Source organism: Zootermopsis nevadensis, unplaced genomic scaffold (genome assembly GCF_977971745.1).
Source record: "Zootermopsis nevadensis isolate Lab colony 2312 unplaced genomic scaffold, Znev_1.0 Znev_ptg000024l, whole genome shotgun sequence".
Classification (NCBI taxonomy): domain Eukaryota; kingdom Metazoa; phylum Arthropoda; class Insecta; order Blattodea; family Termopsidae; genus Zootermopsis; species Zootermopsis nevadensis.
This window is the reverse complement of record NW_028259156.1, coordinates 65,308-85,742: the sequence shown is the minus strand read 5'-3', so window position 1 is coordinate 85,742 and position 20,435 is coordinate 65,308. Positions and strand designations below refer to the sequence as shown.

The window sequence follows — 20,435 nt, the reverse complement described above, 5'->3', positions numbered from 1 at the left end:
AATCGTAGCTGTTTTCTGGTGTTGTTTTCATAGATGATCGAAGATTTTTAGGTTATGGAAATGTTTGGTAGTTGGTTTGATATAGGTGATGTTGGTTGTCCTGTTCATTTGACGCAGCCCGCGAGTCGTCTTCGTAGATTCTGCAAATTTTGTTCCGAGAATTGAATGAACAGGGAAGATGTTGCTGAATCTGCGTGATGTGTTGAGTGCTTACATGCCAACATGAAATCTGACGAGGACAAGTTCGTGTCGCTTTCAATCGGTGTGTTATAGATAGTCGTGCAGGTATTAAAGATTTGTGTCTGGTGTTGATCTAAGCAGGGTGTTGAGGGTTGTTGGGTTCAGTAACAATCCGGTGACCGAGAGGCTATGTGGTAAATGTGCGCCAGGATGTAGGCGAAATGTGAGTAATTTGTTTCATAGTGGTTCGTGCTAATTTCATTGTGCTGTAGTTTCCGATCCTAGCTGTCCTTTCGTGGCGTTGCTTTCATAAATTATTCGAAGATTTTTAGGTTATGGATATGTTTGGTAGTTTGTTTCTTATAGGTGAAGTTGGTAGGAGGTTTTTGGCCTTCATTTGTCTGTAGTTCCTGACTTTTATAAGACGGAAGATGTTACTAATGGCAGTGACGGGTGTACTGTTCAGCTGCTTTCAATTTTACAATTTGAGGAGTGGTATTTCAGGCAGTATTTTATTCGGCAGTGCAATGAAGTGTGCGAGGTCGGACATCTACTTCAGCTCTGTTGTCGTTAGACGGCAGAAGAGTTCGTCAGGGTGCGCATATAACAATCATTGAATATCCCTAGTTCACCGGCGGTGGCGAGATGTGTTCGCTGGTTTTTTTAGACGTTGCCGTCCCTGCGTATAAGAAAATGGCGTGGACGTTTTGCCGCTCTAGATTTCTTCGAATGCCATGATCGTAGGATGCATTCTGAGTCCAGTGCAGATTTACTCTCATATATTGCCAGGGCGTGCAAGTTAATTTGATGTTATTTGATCGTGTGTTGAATTTATGTGTATCATCTTTCCCCTGTGTGAAGGACGTAAAGTGGGAAATATTTTGGTTGCATGGAAGGTGGGTTTAGTTGGCCAGTTGATCATTAATGAATTGCAGAGTGCGTTCGTAGTAATAATTACGACTGTTGTCACAATGCGGATGTTTATTTCGGTATTTGGATTTGTTTCAGGTAGGCGTGCCTGCAAGCATATAGGATACTACAGCCGTTACGCAGTTTCGAGTCCATCATTACTACAGAGCTGACATTACCATTGTGCATGCTGGACACAATTGATCAGGCGATGCGGTTGGGATGTCCCACAGACACGTGTTGGCAGCCTCAGGTTTTGTGACTTGCTTGTGGAAATTCATTAGCTGTTGATTTAAATTTGTGTAAGAGCTTATCACAGTGGACAAGGTAGAAGTAAGTAGCTAGAGTTACAGGTTGTAATGTTGGTTATGTGGCCACCGCACCACATTTGCACACATTTGATTCCTAGTGACCAAGTGTCGTGTGTTCGTAGCATACCTCAGAATGCCACAAGGAAGACCTCTGGCCCTCGTGCGATTACCTTGCTTTCCGAAGAGGTGTAAGGGGTTATAGATTTAGTGTGAGTGCCTTGTCTGTCTCAAAGAGGAGTTTGAGATCAGGGAATGTGGTGAGTGGCAACTTTCTTTTGAACTGTATCTGTAGTGTGTGTGGACTGGTATCACGGTGTCACACGAATACATGGCAGACCAATTTGTCTGAATATCAGTGTTTCAGAAGATCAGTTGTATGCGTGATGGGGAAGCAGCTTATTTGGAGTTGGAGATGTGTAGAACCAGACAGAATGAAGCACCTGGAGCATTTTTGACTTGGATAAGGAAGTGCAGTATTCAGGTATGTTAGAGAGTAGAGTTTCTTTGCATTCCATAGATCCTTCTTAGGAATAAAATAAAGGATGGAGAACAAGTCATTTCATAATTTTAATTTTCAGAATTTTAAATAGAAATACAAAACCACTTTAAATATAGATTATAGAAATACATAAATCTTAAGAAATTTCAGCAGAGGTGAAATAATCTGCATAATGGAAAAAGTGAGTGAAGAGGTGACCTCTCAATGCACGCTTGAACACCTTTAAATCATTTAGAGTTTTAATTGTTGGTGGAAGATTATTAAATAACTTGATACGCGTATAGTACGTTCCTTTTTGACGTTTATTAGGGTTAGCATAGACTATACAAAAATTATATGCTTGTAGTTAATTTTTATTTCAGTGTTGTTGAGATTTGTCAAACTTGTTTCCACTTGCAAAATAAAAGTCTAGGTGTCCATGAAACCCAAAGTTTCTGGAAATAAATATGACATGCGCCCTGATGTGGAGAAAAGGTGTTTAGAATATTACAGTAAGTGCAGTACTTGAAAGTTACTGTAACTAAAACATTTGACTACTCTTACCAGTGAATCTGGCCTGCGTTGTCACTCGTTATAACTTGAAAGTGTTGCTTGTGTTTTCCAGGTCGTGGAGACAGCATCTAGTGCTTAGAAGTCAAGCACGACGGATCCGTTCTACCGTCGTCAGTGCTGGGATATAATTTGCTGTTTCTTGGTGGCATCCCTGAATTTTAATGATGATGAGAATAGAGCGCAGCAGCTTTTCTCCTGTCCAAGGTATATAAGAGCAGTTGGAGGCAGAAGAATATTGTCAAACTAACCTCATTCTTGATATTAAAATAGTGTACAAAATAAAAGATGTTTTTCCAGCCTGATGGTACTAACATGACATAACAGATTGTTAATCACTGGCTTTTCAATGCAGAATTGTAAGCGAGTCCCAAGGCAGTCTATGAGGCACTGTTATAGATTTTTCTCTGAGCACCCAGAACTCATTATTTACTGGTACAGTGAGCCCGTTAGAGGCTATGACACAATTAGTTTGGGTTTAGTATCCTGCCAGTACCAGGAGGCATCTGCACGTAATGTATTTCTTTCTCATATCATAAACCCAGATTTCCCATTTGCTCTGTGCCTCTTACATCAGTTGCTGATTTAGGAAGCAGCTACTGCATTGGCCACTGCTGTGACCATTGAACATTAGGATGTGAGTGTAATTATCTGTACTCATTGTGATTCGCTGTTGCAGTTTTGATGATCCACATGTGGAGATCTCCGCAGTCCGTGGGATTCCCTACAGATTGCAGGACAAGCAAGCTACAGCCACTCACCAGATGGCAGTCACAGGCAAGTTCATCCATTTGAGTAAATTGTTTAATAAACTTCTTTTCTGAATTATAATGCCATTATTGAAAGAAGAAGAAGAAAGTGTTGAAGACCTTTTGTCCTGAAAAGTAGCAAATGGTTTTAATGAAATGAAGAACTTGTCTATTTCTTCTATTGAGACTACAAAGAAACAATGAAGAACGTGATTTTTCTTTGCCAGTGTAAGGAACCGCATTTTGAGGCTGACCTCCACATAGTTCTATAATTGAGAATGCATGGAGTTTACCTCCATGCTCCCACTGCCTCATGGCATTGCGCTTAGTCACAAGGATAACTTCAGCTGATATAGCGAACCATTAAATGTTTAAAAATCATAATCGGTGTTGGTTTTCTGTAAGTCCAAGTGGTGTTAGAACCCAAAGACCACTGTGAGAACCTGAAATCTCTCTTAAAACCACATTTAGTATGTGAACTTGTTGAAAGCATCTGCTTCATATCTGGAAAAGCCAGTAAGGCCTGTTGTGTATGTTGGTAGGAGTGTTTGTTGCTGCAGCCATGAAAGAGTTACGACGGTGTTCCTTGTGTGTCACTACACAATGGTGGCGATATCACAGGAAGCTGGTGAGTTCAGTTTTATAAATTTAGATTGTTCAACATTGAAACAATTTATATTACTGATGGTGAAGTTTCCACCTTTGCTTCCAGAAGGCATTATAAAGTGGCATTACTGATGGTGATATGGAAAAAAAATCTAATTGCTACGGCTACCTCTTGCCCCTTGTCGGTTGAATTCACCTTAGTAGTAGAAGTGCTACAGATGTTGGCTGTGTTGTAGTGGCTTGCCGTTTCTTTATCTTTCATTTAGGTCCTTTCTCCATGACATCAAAACAGGCGAACCTGAGGGGCATGGACCGACTGGTGTTGTAGACTCCCTTGCTGTCATAATGGGGCACGAGGAGAGGGAGCTGTGTAAGCCAGGACACCTGGCACTTGTTCTTATCTTGGAGACAGCGATCAACATCCTCGGCTCCAAACAGACGGCAAGCGAACTGTTCGTTAAATATCCACTGAATCAGTGGCAACGGAACTTGCGTGGGACTGACGTGATGTGTGTGAGTTGTAGAGTTTGTAGTTGCAGTATTATGACGTGTGGAATAATGGCCCACTTGGCGAATGTTTTAAATTTGCTGGGGGGGAGGAAAGAAAGGCTCCAGTATGAATCTGTAAGCGAGGGAGTTCAGAATTTGTCAGGTCGCTGGTTGTGACACTGTCGTGACCCGTATTTAAAGTTAACTTGTGAATGGGTTTGTAATGAACTTGACAGAATTTGTCTTCTGAAAATGGAAGGTGCTTGTTCATTGGCTAAGGTAGGAGTGTTAACTGCTTGCTGGAGTAAAACTGTGTGTCCTTAGAAGAGTGTGATGTCTTGATTTCTTTAATGTGAATGTATTTTCTCTTTCTAGGAGTAGCAGATTACGAGAAACAGAATGATCCTTCAGATTCTACTGAGCACCACGTGACCCGCGTACTGCCAGCCAGAGAAGCGTTGAAGTACGTGCGGCAACAGTTGGCAGACCGACTTGATGTCAGAAGATTAAACCTGCTGGGACAAAGAAGGAACCTCGTATCCGCAAGAGACTGATATCGGTCTGAACGAGGCATTCGTTGTGTGAGTACATGAGCATTAGAATGTATTTGATGTGGTTGTCGTGTGAGAGAGATGAGTCTGTCCAATTTTATTAGGTACTTTAGATTTTGTGAACTTAAATGTGAGATTTGATATGTTGAAAGACCTATGTGCGGTGAGAGATTGGCATAATTGCAGTATCTGTGGTATGCTAGAGGCATTCATGATATTGTTCATAGGATATCAGAATGTGAGGTTTATTTATCCTTTTTAGACGTGGGTGGTGACTGTGAAGTGATTTTGTTAATGAGAGGTTTTGTTACACGTGAGACGTGTGCAGTGCTGAGGAGCCTTTAATGTGGTCTGTTTACTAATTAATAAGTGAGCATTTGCCAGTGTAAGTAATTTAGTTTTGTGCACAGTGAGCGGAGCTGCTGGGATATTTTCTGTGTTTGTGCTTAATTTTAGAGTTTGCTGTGTTGAGCAAGGGGATCAGTTACAAAACTTGTAAGTTTGTGGTGTGGTGTTTGTTATGAATTTGGATTTGCTTGCAAAAATGGAGATGACTGTCAGAGGTTCCATTTATTTGAGACTTAACCATATGTTGAGAGTTGTCAGGTGTCAGTCTCATGGACATGTGATGAGGCTCAGTATTACTTCTGGTATATTCCGTGGTTGGGGTGGGGTAAGGGGATTTGCATTAGGAATGAGGAGTGGTTTGGTTGGTTGGAACCAAGTATAGAAAGGCAGTGCCACTTATGTGGGTCACAATGTACCAGTGCTGGTGTTGTCAGGATTGTTATTTTATGTCTGTAAAATGGTTGTGAAGAGTTCTTGGCTTAGGAAAGACTAATTTGTTAGTGTTGTCAGTCAGATTGTTTATAGGAAGAATGTAGAGATTGTGTTTTTGTGTGTGTGAGAGAGAGAGAGAGACAGGCAGAAGTTATTGACCATTTAGTTTGGTTAAAGATTGTTGACCTGGAAATGAAATGATATGTCTGTTTGGTGTTCGTTGACCACCTTGGCTGCTCCCTCATAAATATATTTTTACATAACCCCTCCTTCCTCTCATCTTGGGCTCCCATATCGCACCCACGAAAACCCTCAGTTATTTTTTAGAGGGCAGAAATCAGGAAGGAAATGCATACAATACGAAACCCGTGTCTCCCCTCCATTCATTTCTAGAACTTATTACTACTGTAAGAATCCGTGCTGAAATGGAAGGGAGGGGACTTTAAGTGGTACAGCTCTTTTGCAGGATGTTTGTTAAAATATTAGAGTGTTTGAGCTGTCTGCGAGTGAAGATTCCTTTGCGTATGATTCTTGGAGGTAGAACGTAGCTTTGTTTGTTGCACGTTTTATTGATCTTGTTATTGGGTAGTCAATCAACATACGATTATGATGTTGAAGGGGTCCCGGGATCTTAATAAACATTGTGACCACAATCAGAAATTCTCGTGTAGACATGCTGGCAATTCAGTAATCAGCGTGCACTAAAGCTCATCTCGTAAAACTGTTTATGACGTAATGTCAGATACAAAATATTGTTTTGTAGAATTGCTTTCTTTATTTTGTTGTGTTTCTACTTGTTAAAGTTGTTACATTGAGATTGCTGCTGCTGGTGTCATGGAGAGATGTTTCCTCAAAGTAAGAAATTTTTGGTGGCTCCTTTACTTAGTGGGGAATCCCCACGTCCACATTACAGAATGTCTAAGTATTTGCGACCGGGTTGGTGGCCCCAGCACCCTGCCAGTTTCTTTAGCACTTACAGTCATCCTTCCATCATGTTATGTGAATTGGGTGTGGAGCGAGGGAGAGAAGGCAGGCAGTTGTCTTCTGGCAAACTGCTGCTTCTGTAATTGCTGGAAATGTGACCATACGAGTAACCAAGACTTTGAATAAAAATCTGCCCCAAGATGTGGGCGTAGGTGTGCGGATTGTTTTAAAAAGGGTAGCAGAAAAATTGAACGTAGTTTAGCGTAATGAATGGCGCGTTGCTTTGGTTAACAAGGAAATGATCATTTTTTTACCGTAACTGAAACAAATTATTTACGAACACACAGTCACGAAGGTCATATTGAACGGCTTTTCGCGTTTGCTTTACTTCATCGTTTTGTCGTCTGATTTGACTTTGTTTGTCCCCACCATTTTCCTACGTCATACGACCATAATTCGTTGCGTTGGATACGTTACTGGGCGGGGGAAAAGGGTCCCTTTGTAATTTATGAAAGTGACATTTGACAACTTGCCGAAGTGTAGCCTAGAACGTTTGTACATTGGCCAACAGAATTCGTGTATTTCTACATTGATTTGAGGTCTTGTTCGTCCTCGTAATCGTTAAAAAACAACTCGGCTCAATTTGAATACTAAGAAAAGTGTTAAAACTAGCTACTACGTGTTTGTCCAGGAAGGCACTGATGTTTTGTAGTTGGTAGTATAGCCAATTTGTTAGGATTCCAGTGAGGCAGTCAGAATGGAAAAGAATGAGCACGGAAGTTGCATATGGCAGATCAAATGTTTGGAAGAAGAAGATGGTAATAATGATGACAGTAATTGCAGTAAACTTGTCTTCACGATGTGTGTGTTACTTTTTTTTCAGAATTGTCACCTTTACTCAGAACACCTGATGTGATCTGGATATGCCATTCTGGTCGCTGTGGTGTGACAGCAGATAGGTTGCGGTGTTTAAATATCAGTGTTGTAATGCAGTTTGGAATAAGCAGGGTTCCTAATGACGTAGGATGTGGAAAGAGGCAACTCCATTCTGAATGAATCTGGTTACATGTGGAATGTCACGGCCATAGCACTTTGGAATTTCCTGGAAACTCGGCTATGCTGTCAGAGGAATTTTGCACTTATCTTCATCCAAGATTGTTTCCTTCCACACAAAAGACTGAGCTACGCCGCAGTTTAAAATATAAGGTGACATTTTCATTGATCTGTCTTTTACACGAACATTTGTCATTTCAGAGTTGGTGACCATGAAATAATGACTTTTTGTACAGACTGGATGCAGCGGCTTGTTATCGTTTACGTTCAGCTGTAACAAGGTAAATGTTAGGTGGAAGGAATATGTTGTTTGTGGCAATTCTTACTAATATAGAATATCACAATTTCTTATCTTATATAAGAATTATTAAGAAATCTGTCAAACTGCCCTCCACTCTTTCCATTTTAGTTTTGATTAGATCGATCATTGCTGGTGGACGTCGTGGTCTCTTACAATTGAACAAAGTTTGAGGTAAGGGATTCCTATTTATTATTATTGTTCATCACTTTTAATGTTTTCATCTGCATTTTTGAACTCGTGTACGAGAATTAGACTTGTCTTCTTTTTAACACAATTTCAATTAACATTAGATTGACTTGTGTGTGTTCACGGCAACATTGATAATAAAAGAATATTCCAGTAGGCAATTAACTTTTTACAATTTTAAAGGAATTAAACGTGTTTCGTGGCCCAGAATCTTAATAAAAATATGTTGATGCTAAGAAGTGGGGTACATATTCTGAATAATAATTCTAACACTTTTTTAGGGAACTCTGAAGAATTTTTATTTCGGATTTAGAAGCCTAATTATCGACGAATCTCCCTCTCATTATCTCCCTACATTAGCAGATTAAATCCGGGGAATGTTTGCTGTTATTGAGTGCAAAGTATTTATGGGTGCAAAACGTGGTCTTTCACTTTGAGGGAGGAGCATAGACTGAGGGGCTCTGAGAACAGAGTGTTGAGGAAGATGTTTGGACCCAAAACGGGAGTGGGACAGATAAGAGAGAAAAATACTTGACGAGCAACTCACCCGATGTTGTTAGGGTGAGTTGAGTGTTTACAAGGCCTGAAGGGAGGAGACCTCGGCGTAGGTGGCAGGATAACATTAAGATGGATCTTAGGGAGACTCGATGTAGCGAATTGGCTTTCCGAACACGATAATGAATCTTCTGGTTCAGTAAAGGAAGTGGGATGTTCTTTGACAAGCCGAGAACCATAGAATATCTTGCTCATTGCAGGTTGAGAGTAGCGTGATGTAGGCCCGATCTGCGCATGCGTTAGAACGACTTTGAGATTTTGTGACTGTTCCCAACTGTAATTCTCGCGTTCATTTGATAAATTTAAATGACGTATTGTGCTCTTGGTTTATATAAACGTGTAACTTAGGCAGGAAAGTCCTTAATCATGTAAGCTCTTACGCACTTTTACTTCTACAGAGAGAGAAGAACTCGAAAATTTTATGCTTATGAAAAGGCGTAACCTTCTTTTTCCAAAATTTGTTTGTTAACTGCCCGGTTCTGCAACAAAGGTCGCATAATTTCTGTGGCATGTTTTTGTAAACCTTGACAAAGATGGCTTACTACATCGGCGAGCGGGAGGTCATTGTCCCGATCAGCTGGTAATGCCGCATGGGTTAGTAAATGACGTCATAGCCTCGCGTCACACCCAGGACAGAACAGGACTCTGAAGCCACGGATAGAGCGAGCGATACAATCCCATGTCAGCAGATGCGAGTCGAGAGACCGACGGAAACAAGGCCATGAGAATAAAGCCTCAGTGGGAGACCCGGAAGGGGCGAGGGAGCCATCTCAAGCGTGCGCCGTGGATCATAAAGCATCAAGGATTGGACTGCGAAACGCGGGATCAACATTTCTAGATCAACGATCACGCAGGTTATGAATTGGCCGTGACACCAAATGAGACTCGAGTCAATGCCTACCGATTCGCTAAGCTAATTAAGAATCCCTGAGACAACCCATCAAAACCCCGAAATATCCCACCAGCTACGTCGCTCTCTGGGATGGGACGCAGTCTGCGACCAGCCACGTCGTAGCGGACGCCGCGATGTACGCGACAGACATTAAGGAGGCTAATAAGTCCTTTGAAAGTGCGACAAAGTTCAAATACTTGGGAAAAACAATAACGATTCAAAATGATGCTCACGAGGAAGTTAGGAGGAGATTAAATTCCGGAAATGCTTGCTACTTCTCAGTTCAAAATATTTTGTCTTCCCGTCTGATATCTAAGAACCTGAAGATTAAAGTATACAAAATACTAATTTTGCCTGTTGTGTGGTATGGGTGCGAAACATGATCAATTTCGTTGACATTACTGTGTTGAATATTTCGGGCACAAACCTGGGTCCACATTTTCGCCTTCCGCTGTTATGTTATGGCAGTGAGCGTCAGTGTGGACCCGGCTTTAAGAGGCCGAGAAATGAAAATGAAACTTCAAGATAAAAAGAAGAAGACTCGAGAACAAGTGTCGATATTCAGAAAATCATTCCGTACCGAGCGTATTTTATTAGCCACGTGATCTAATTAGAGGTTTGTGGCGACTATTACCGATTGGGTACAAGAATGTTTTGTGGGGTGGAGTTATTTTATCACGTGCTCGAGGCTGATTTTCAAAAGACATGCGTAATTTAGAATTTAAAAAGAACCGGTTATGACGACAGGCGTTTTACTTCTGTACGCTGTCAGAATTTTCGTTCACTGTTTAACGTTCAAATGCGGCAGGCAAACTTTTTAAATTTTGGGCCTTTACTGAGTTACGATGCAACTGACCATGAATGCAGAATGCAACGTGCGTGTTATTTCAACAATTTTAGCGTTCCTGAATTTCTTGTCACAGTGAACTTACTAAAACTGCAGCTGTGGTGGCTTGCTTGGTGACACACGCTATGCGACTCCACCCCCATTTAAAAGAAGGTTGAGCTGAAACAGGGTGTTTCATGTTAATTGTCGTTGAAATAAAATTTACTGTGCGTTAGATGTATAACACACCTCTTTCGATCTTTACTTTTTATGTATTAGGGGATGGTTATTCATGTAATAAATGTTTCGAACCCCCTCTGAGCTTAAGATTATGGCAGAGCAGATCTCTATCTATATACCTGTCCGAAAGTCCATCCACCTGTCTTTATTATCCAGAGTTTCCGCATAAAACACAGTAACTAAGTACAACAGCAGAGCATACAGGCTTGGATTCAAACCAGTAACCTGCCGAGTACGAACCCCATTCCACAGCGCCCAGTTCCCAAGCCGCGCGTCGATGCCTGTTCGTTGCTTGGTTCTCAGCGTCAATAACAAATATAATGCTCCATGCGCTGTGATCTAATAGGGCAAACCACGGAAGTCTAGAATACTTTTCCAGAAGTCAGATTTCTTGAATAGCCCAGCGACTATTACGTTGTCAAGAAGCATTCTGTTCTATAGTTTCTTTCGCAGTCAAATCTAGAGCTCATAACGTGACGAGAACAGTCCTAATGTATTTGAATACATTTATACAAAGACTGAATAATGGCTACAGAATTTCATGAAGCTAAACCTACGATGGCTCAATTTTGTGGGCCCTCAGATTTTAATTGGGAAACTTGGATGTTTCCAAGTTAATGTATGTTCAATAATTCTCTTGTGTTTAGATTATTTACGACGCGAAACTTGGTCAGTGGCATTTATGCAGTGTCACAAACGCCTACATTTTGCGTTTTGGACGAATGCTTTGTGTTGAAAAGCATGAAACATTGGGTACTTGGCTAGTAACAGCGGACATAGCGTGGGAACCGCGGCGCGCCATTTGCTTGTCTGGTCTCTGACGTCACTTACCCCAGGTTAAATTTTATATAATTTTATGTGTGTCGAACTTTAAAACCCAAATAATAGGCGTACTAAATATATTTAGTGGCGTCTGCACTTATTATTTTGATCATTAAATGCCGTCCATTTGTTAGATTTAGCTTTAACCGTCACAGGATGTCAGGTGGGGTGACATCTTACGGGCGAAATCGCTCTTCATTTTTTTAATCGCGTAGCATCAGAGAGCCATTAGCCTTCGTAAGGGTGAGACGTGAGCCTGCCTGCAGTCTATCTTGGCCTACAGCGTACGAATCTGGTATTGTAGAATAAGCAACTAGTGTCCATAAGTTGTATTAAATAGTTTACGTGAAATTAATTGTGATTTCGTATTAATAGAGACAAATTAAATGTTTTCGGACACGTCCAAAAGCTACTTCACTTTTCTTTGTATAGTTGGATAAAAAGTAGTTCGTGGTGTGTGCAAATTAGGTCGTGTGAAACAATGAAGAAGTGTTCACTAAAAACGTCGTAACAGTTTCGTGATTTGAAATAACTTCGACTTTGATTTCACGTTGCTCGGTCAACAATTGCAAAATCATTATTCACGATATTCATTCCAACATGGAAAATTACGTGCGAAGTTGGTAGCCATTATGGCGTCTTTTTGCGATGTAGAAATATTAAATATTCAAGTCATTCAGAAATGAAGAACTTTTCCAAAATATTAAATTTGTTTGCCGACTTTTGAGCACGTACACAAAATTACTGCTGACCAGTGGCTTTGTAATCCGCGTAGCCTATAGGAACTGTACCGAGTACACATTAATATGAATAATTAATTAGTTGCAAAAGTGGTAGACATTTTGATTTTTCCGACATGAATATTCAAGCTGATCTGAATTATATTACATATTAATAATGAATGAGTTTTGCAAAGTTTCTAGAAGTTTCTCTTCAAAATTCTGGCGAACGTTTGGGAATCAAATTACTGTAGGACATTAATTGTTGATTGTCATTCTTATGATTTAGTCTAAAAATTCAGTGGTCCCATTGTAAAGTTATTGTCGTAGTTTCATGAAAATAATTTTAAATGCACTTGAGGAGATACTTAAATAATTATTGTGATAATATTATGTCAGTTCGGTTTCATATAAATTGATGAGTACATTTCAGTCAAATAGGGTTACGATGCACTCAGATGTCATTGCTAATATTAAATAGTTTTGTTTTCATATTTATAATCAGCTATTTACATGTGACATTACCGTAAAATGACCTCGCTCGGCTCACTGCTTGTTGCATCCGGAAGGCTCTCGGATAGATTCCCGAGCTGGTACAGAAGGTTTCGTGTTTTTATCCAGTTTCTCAGCGCATAACTAGTCACTGTGTCTTATATTATACTTTATTTTCGAAGCTGCAAAATGATGTGAGCACTAATGTACCAAAGTTAAGTCGTGGGCAATTCTTTTGCTGATCCTGGGATTTGGGATTCGTGCAATAGAATGACGGACAATTGTCTTCCTGTGATTAAATGAAAAAGTTAATTACACTTGAGAAATGTGAAATTCATTTCTTAGGATGTCTGCACCATTCCACCCCTTCAAACTACGTTACATTTTATCTTTACGTCGACACGTTAAATGATTTGTTACATCTTTGCAGCTTTTCCTGTACTCTCGCGTAAAATATTCCCATTATCCATAGAGTCAGGAATTCTTTCACTATTTCATCTTCCAGGATAGGAAACCATGAACACTTTTCATCTCCTCGTAAACTCCCGTCGTTTGTTCTACTTAGGCTACGAAGTCTAAACTGCAGTGCGTTTAAAAAGTTCGGTTCATTGTGTTCAGAATTTGTACAAAACTTGAAACATGTTCGCCTGCACCAACAAATTATTCCCCATTATAGCCAAGGTTCTTGGATTGTGACTGAGTAAGAGCAGTAACTGTCAAATCCGCTGACGTCACGTAAATTAAACATTGATATAAAATTATTTGATGGCAGACTCCACACACGAATCGTACAAATTATCATTCTTTCTGCATGACTAACTAATAAACCTAATAATTCTTTCCTTCTGTGTGCATGGCCGGCGAACACTAACTTTTCATGATTTGTACGTTCTCGTGTGCCCCTGCCATCCGTTGCTTCTTTGAATGTAGACAAATTTTAAATTTCGTTTCGTGAAAGAGCTTAAGAATGAACTTCAGTCGAAATCACGACAGTAAATAAATGGGACCAAAGGCGTCCCCACTCACAAATTCAAGGAATATTATAAAGAGTAGTATGATAATATTAAAAATGTCGCTAAATATATTACGTGTGATGGGTAGTTGGACAGAACCTTCTATTTAATGTGTTTTGTTCTGAAGTTTCGGTCAGGATTACCACAGTGAAGTTTGCAAATGTTGAACACAGCTTCCATATCAGGTGTTATGTTATCCTGACATTTCAATAAGAGCTCTTAATTAATTTACACCTCGACGCTGAATCTCTTTGTCCCTGTTTCGACTTCTCGATTCTCTTCCACGTCTTCATACATTACAACGTTTTCGGGAAATTCACTGCCACAAAAGAACACGGAAGTTAATTCTCGTCACCAGAAAAACCGAAATTCTACTCCTAGTCCGAACCATTTACCTTAAATTCGGATCTTAACTCCGTTTTAATAATATTCTCCTCCACTCCGAGGCCCCTTAGCTCGTGTCACGCGTTTCCGTGTCAAAGTTTTCTGCTAGGTTTCAAATTCCTTGGGCGTGGCCTTCTTGATGTAATCACAGGAAGGAATGAAATAAATGAAACTCCTTTAACTGATACATCGTTGTTATATCATCATGCTTCGAGTCGAGAATAATTTCAGTTATTGTAGAGTATGAACTTATGTAGGCGTTGCCTTAGTTTTCTAATTTGTTCTGTGCTAGAAAAGATGATTCCATGGACCCGGAATCAAAACTTTAAATAATTCATTTTGACCAAACATCGGACGGCCGTCTTCGCTATGTGAAACTGAATAAAATCACGAAACCAAGCAAAGAGGAGGTTTTTGATCAGAGGAGCTTATGAATGCAACCAGTGGTGGACGGAGCACGGAAAACCAAAACTGTTTTGTTATTGTTAAATTGAGATTTGCAGACATCAGCAACAAATCTTTTTAAAATTGGTTGTCTGTCCATTGAAGAGCCTCCCCCCCCCCACAGCTTATATTTTATACGCAACGTGTTATGTATGCTGTCTAAATGCCCAGCCAATCGTAACCATATTGATTTGTTTATGGCTGTGATGTTCTCACACTAAAAGGCCATGTTACACGATCATATAACTTGCCGAATTCGATGGCGCACGCATTCATCGCGAACTAACAGACATGTCGAAATTTCGTAGTTATATCGCGCGGTGTATTACAGGCAGGCAGGCTCTGGTCATTGCGGTAAGATTTTCGATAAACCAGGAAATATAAGAGAATATTTGCTCGTCAGGGATTTCGAAGTGTTTAGTGTTCAGTAAAGATTGGCTCAGAGTTTCGAAAGAGTGTAAAGTCTGTGTGTGAGTGAAGCGGCCCTCTGAGTATTTGTGGTTGTGTTGTGTTGTGTTGTGTTGTGCCAGCGAGAGACTTCGAACCAGGGACCATGGCAAGAGGAGCAACGCGCAAACAGTAAAGTTAAGAGAAAAAACCAGTGTCGGCCGAACCCCTAGTGGACGAGGACCCATCCGCTGGAGGATGGGCTGGGTGCTCGCGGCAGATCTTGTACGCCATAGCATCGGCACGGTCTTATCAGAGCGGCCAGGCCCCAGGTTGCCAACGATAACCACGTCGGTCCGTGCCAGGCAACTTGTATTTGACGCGGCGCCCGCCACGACTGAGGGCATGTTAGGTTAAGGTCAAGTTGGCAACCCTGTGCACTTTATACTTTTTTTTATAGTTTGTAAGTGTCCTCCCTGCCCTCCCCGATAGGTGCCCAAGTTAGGTCGCGTGCACTTAGCTTTTGTGTCCATGGCAATGGACGTTCAGTCAGGAGGGTTTGATATTTCTGTGTGTTTTTTTTATCACAGGGTGCACAACTTGACAGGTTCGGTCGGCACGACCAATGAAATCAATGCGAGAAGGAGAGACAGACAAAAAGAACTTTTGCATTCTCTTCCTGTGAACAAATCGCATTGCAAGGAAAAAGATTCAGTAAAGCCAAAATACGTAATTTGGTTCTTCAATCTTTCGCTTCAGTGCTGAAAGATTTGTCTGAATCTGTAAGGTTATTTATTGTCAGGAATTCTGAAGAGAAATATTATGTTTTGTTGTGTGTTTTATTCTGTGAACTGAATTACAGGTTATTCGACGTTAGAGAAAGACATCGATTGTGTTTTTTCTTAAGAAAGCGTAATTCAGCGTTATCGAACGCAGATCAGTTACACGAACATTTTGCGTTTCGTTTGTCCGCGAGAATCGCGGAATTGGCGCCGGAGTTAGGATTTTGCACGACGAAAACTTCGCCGACGTAATAACGCGCTTTGGTTTGAACAAATTAGGAGTTTCGTGTGTTGTTCCGGGCCGCGAATCCGTGTCGCTGTTATTTTTTTCAGGAAGGCGAACTCCTTGCACGGGCGTAAAGGTAAGTGACAGAATAAAGGTGGGTGAGAGGTTCGACGTTGTTTGGTCCTCGTTTCCGACGTTTCGTTCTTCGATTCAGTGAACCGTCATTCCAGCGCGACAAATCTGAATTTCGTGTTCTCGTTTCATTTCCGATCTTATTGCGACGTCGTAAAAGCTCGATAAATTTTAGTCCGCGTTTTCGTTCGCCGAAGTGGATGGCCTGCAGTCGTGTCGCTTCGAAGTTGCGCTTGTCAAAACGGACAACTGCAGTGAGCAATCAGAAATGGCTACTAAACTCTGCGCATGCGCACAGCAGAAGAGATGAGTCACGGAGTCAACGAACAGCACAGGTAAGTTTTCTGAGTTCGTGTTCTTACTTCCAATGTATGATTGTTGAGCCGTTCTTACAGAAGTCGTTTTGTTTGTTTGTTTGTTTGTTACAGTTCCCGCTCATTTCCTGTGCCTCAACGTGGCGAGCGGGTGAAACAAAGAACGATGCACGTCCGAAATTGGTTTTCGGTTTTACTTTGACGGAAATCCGTCCATTTTGGTCACACTGTTTCGTCTGTGCGCGGTTATGATTCGTGATTTGCCCAAGTTAATTGTCCTTTAACCGTTTTAATATTATTTCGCGTCGCCTATTGACACGTGTTCGTCTGTCTTATTTTCTCCAGGTTGTGAGGATTTGAATAGGAGAGTCGACTTATGCACATAAGTGACGTGGAAATTATAATGGAAATGTCCGGGCAGTATTTTACGAAGTTGTGATTCATCGATTTTGATTAACATGGTTCGGGTAATTTGGACAATTACTCGCGGACGGATACGATGAGACTAATGGGTGGTCTTTAAAAAACACAGACGAGGGGGATTGTTTTGGTTTCTTAATTGTGACACTCTGTGGCACTTATAAAAGTGTCAATTATTTGCTTTCATGAATGTACAGAATTGAAAAATTTGACAGGGTGACCAAAAATGCTCGGAATGATGAAAGAACGTTTTGATATTTTGGCCAAGCAACGGAAGTGTGATGATACAAACTTCTGTTAAACCTCTGTTGTGTGACCACAGAGTTGTATTCGTGAATCTGGTAATTTAGAAATTATGGGGATGCATCGTTCCTTGGCCAAACAGGATGAACCTGATAATTTTAAATAATTTCCTGGTCACCAAACCCTCGTTCACAGCTTCAAATGCATTCAGTTTTTAGCTTTTCAAGAAGTTCCCTCTTACAAATCCTGCCATTTCAGTCTGAACCTGTAACCTAGCAACCTTAAATTTATTTTCATGTTAGCGATGTCATGTGTTGAATGTTAACCGAAGAGATTTTCTGAATCTTTCCGAAATTATTCACGTGTCTGTAGTAATAGCGGTGCCTGGATCCAGTTTCTGAAATTTAATGTCTGAAATAGTCATTCTTATAAGAATTTCTCTAACTATACATGAGTCAATTAACTCGACTTTTATCACAAGAATAATTTTAACATTTGCCTTAACGTCACGTATAAGAATTGTGGAATGGAGGGCTTAATGTTCATCAAAAGGTTTCAGGTAACTCGTGTCATCCCTAGCTCAAGTTGAATTTTGACACTCTGTGAAAATGATGTACGTAAATCTGTGATTTATCGGAAGGTACTGCGCCTGCAGGTACTTGGAACAACTAACAAAAACCAGGACAGCTCATCCGCAGTCCAATTCTTGAGCACAGGACGTCCAGAACACAGAGCAGAGGGGCTACGCCTTCAACAATTCATCATCACGAAGTTTTGTTGTTAACTTGATGCATGTTTTTGGATATTTCCTGGGGATTGAATTAGTTTTTCTAGTGTTACAGGATAATGTAAGCAGAGCCAGCGTCTGAAATGTTGTTTTTTCAACAAAAATATATTTGTTTCGAAAGTGCAATTAGCCTCTTTACCGTCCAGTAAGATGTTAATTTTAACTTTGTCCAGTTAACACAGTTTATTCCAGCAGAATCAATACAAATCACATTAAAATTACGCAATTTATAATATTTCTCTTTAGAGTAAATTAAATGTAAAAATACCTTCACGGCGACTACCAAAAACACGTAAATAAAACCGAGCGCCTTACTCCAGACTCCTCCCAGTTCCACAAGAGGCGCCACCATCACCTCGTTTTCATCTCGTGCTACCAAGGTCTCCTACGTCGCACTCGCATAGCAAATTATGATGAGCATTGACTATTATATTAGGAGCAAACCTTCGTGTGTTTTTAAACATAATTCTCGTATGTTCTAATGGTGGTGCAATGTATTCAGTACAGCTGTTTCTCTGTCGTTCAATATCCTAGAAACAAAGCGAGCTCCTGAAACGCTGAGCGATGGATGAACACAAATCTTAGTACTTAGTACATCGTATTTGATTCTGTGTAAAAATGTTGTTTTGAAATTGATGTTGCTAAAACTTCTGTCATTATTTACGAGATAAATTGTTAGTATTAACGGAAATTATGAATTGTAAAATAGTATCAAAGATTCTGGACTGAGAGCTGTGTTTTAAGTCCACCTGACGTCATATTTTCAGGGGCTTAAAATGTCGCCTTTGATACATTTCATTGCCTCTTCTTTCTCAATTCCTCGTGGCGTCTGTTTCGTCTCTGTCTCTGAGAGTTTGTTTCTGTTTTGTGCGGTCGAAATTGGAACTCCATTACGACAACTGAATCATCCAAATTCGAAAGAGTTCAGAGAAAGTTTCGTGCTTTGTGCCACGGTAATTACGAATGCATTTTAGTTACAGTAAATATCTCAGGCGGCGTCTTGATGACTTCCCTTTTCAATTCGTTTAAGAACAAAATTAACTTTTTCCGTGTTTGATTTTGCCATTTTCCTAACCTCTGTACATTTACGGTTGGTCTCAATTTCAAGGTCAGAGGCGTACTGCGTGTTTTTGTGCAGTAATTAAAGTTAAGATTCATCCGCGAAAGACTTGCTCGTGTTGTGTTGGTGGACGTGTATTCGCGTTAATAGACTTCTATGTCACTTTTATTATATTCGATGTAAAACAGGGCAATTGATAGTACGAATTAAAATAAATGTATGCTTATAAAAAATCCGGACAATTTGTGACCGAATGTCAAAGTATCATAATAATTATACACTGTCGTCTTCGTTACTTCAATGCTACACGAATATTCAAAATAATAACGTGTAAAATTTACTGTGATGTAACTTAATGAAGCTTCTACAAAGTACAGTCAAATAATTAAATAACTTTAGAGCGTGATGGAGCACGTACACACAGACGTAGTGTTCCGTGACCGGAAAAACCTAAATGGAGAACAGCCCGTTAAATCGGAAAATGTTGTGGGAGATTTGTCGCCAGTTACGAGAAAAGGAGAAAAGCTTTGACCTTGGTAGTGCGCGCAGAGCATAAGGAAAATGTTTTCTCAGCTAGAATACGTTCTCACGGCGGGGAGTACGAAGACGCCCGTCTTCTGCGTTGTAGCGCCGCGAAGTCTGGTAGGAGGTCCCTCCTGCCTCCATCATCACGTCGTCTTATCGCCCTGACGATGGAGGCATCAAGCAGCGACCAGATATACTACGTCGGTTTGAAGCCGCAGATTTACAACCCTCAGACTTTTAGAGAGGTCAGAACTGCCGAGGTCAAATCTTTCGCCCTGAGTCAGGAATAATATGCATAGCAGATCGTTACAGATTGCACAGTCCTTTAATTACGAGTCGTAGTTCGTGAGTTTTTTTCTACGCACTTGTTAAGTAGCTGAGCGTTGCCACGTACAGCGCTGATTAGATCGCTTTAGCCTTTATGTCCGGATCCCTTGTTTTCAGCTGCACTTGTATCGTGTCTCAAGGTCCCCTCCCCGTCCTCCCCTGCGCCTCATCGTGGGAAATTGCAGGTGTCCGGAGTCTTTTTCTGTAACTTGTTTGTCAACTTGTTTTTCACCTGAAAATAAATAACTAAAGCCTCAGCTGAGGGATCTTTAATTAAACCCCGTAAACCCAGCAAAAGAGTCCCATAAATCCCTTCATCGAACCCAAACCCACCTTGGCAACAAAGCAAAGAAGAAAGCGAACGGTTACACAACCTCTTCAAATGCCATGCTTTCAGCTAACAGATGTATTTATTTATTCGCGGTATTTTGTAAGGTACTTTTAGGTATTTTAATGAATAAGCACAAAATATTACCACAAAATACACAAAACTAGGAACTTGATTTAAGTTAAGGCACATACGGAGTAATGGAAAAATGAGACAGCTCTAATCAAACGGGGAATTCGAAGTATCTTTAGGAGATAAAATCGAATACAGAATCAGCTTAACAGATGATAAGCCGGGCCTGAACGAAGACTACGCCTTCTAACTGCCTGGTACCTCGACAATACCTCACCAGAATGCGCCACTAACCAGGACGTGGTTAACATAACACATCATTTATTCCGGCCCGAGTCCATTGTGTTACAAGACAGAA

At 40.6% G+C, this 20,435-nt stretch overlaps 2 protein-coding genes across 3 annotated transcripts; both read left to right on the top strand.

The window, feature by feature from the left end:
• The first annotated feature begins 412 nt into the window (after nt 1-412).
• On the top strand, nt 413-2,526 carry LOC147872664 (uncharacterized). 2 transcript variants are annotated; one of them, XM_087354920.1, is made up of 5 exons: nt 413-1,076; nt 1,193-1,342; nt 1,523-1,657; nt 1,736-1,881; nt 2,504-2,526. In XM_087354920.1, exons 1-4 carry the CDS (start codon nt 1,014-1,016, stop codon nt 1,853-1,855), a joined length of 468 nt encoding a protein of 155 aa, XP_087211046.1. In that variant the 5' UTR covers nt 413-1,013; the 3' UTR covers nt 1,856-1,881; nt 2,504-2,526. The 2 variants fall into 2 exon arrangements, with proteins under 2 accessions (XP_087211046.1, XP_087211047.1); XM_087354921.1 differs by having other exon boundaries at nt 417-1,076; nt 1,757-1,881; nt 2,504-2,519.
• Nucleotides 2,072-19,934, top strand: LOC147872663 (transformation/transcription domain-associated protein-like). The gene is made up of 6 exons (XM_087355417.1): nt 2,072-2,080; nt 2,531-2,655; nt 3,128-3,225; nt 3,740-3,825; nt 4,070-4,571; nt 4,668-19,934. The coding sequence occupies exons 1-5, from the start codon at nt 2,072-2,074 to the stop codon at nt 4,082-4,084; spliced, it is 333 nt and encodes a 110-aa protein (XP_087211543.1). The 3' UTR covers nt 4,085-4,571; nt 4,668-19,934.
• The last annotated feature ends 501 nt before the right edge of the window (nt 19,935-20,435 follow it).

Coding starts and splice junctions, on each gene's coding strand:
- LOC147872664 (XM_087354920.1), top strand. CDS start 1,014: ATGTGTATCATCTTTCCCCTGTGTGAAGGACGTAAAGTGGGAAATATT. Junction 1,343..1,522: donor ACACGTGTTGGCAGCCTCAG/GTTTTGTGACTT, acceptor GTGTGTTCGTAG/CATACCTCAGAATGCCACAA. Junction 1,658..1,735: donor GTTTGAGATCAGGGAATGTG/GTGAGTGGCAAC, acceptor AATACATGGCAG/ACCAATTTGTCTGAATATCA.
- LOC147872663 (XM_087355417.1), top strand. Junction 2,656..3,127: donor CAGCTTTTCTCCTGTCCAAG/GTATATAAGAGC, acceptor TCGCTGTTGCAG/TTTTGATGATCCACATGTGG. Junction 3,226..3,739: donor TCACCAGATGGCAGTCACAG/GCAAGTTCATCC, acceptor GTATGTTGGTAG/GAGTGTTTGTTGCTGCAGCC.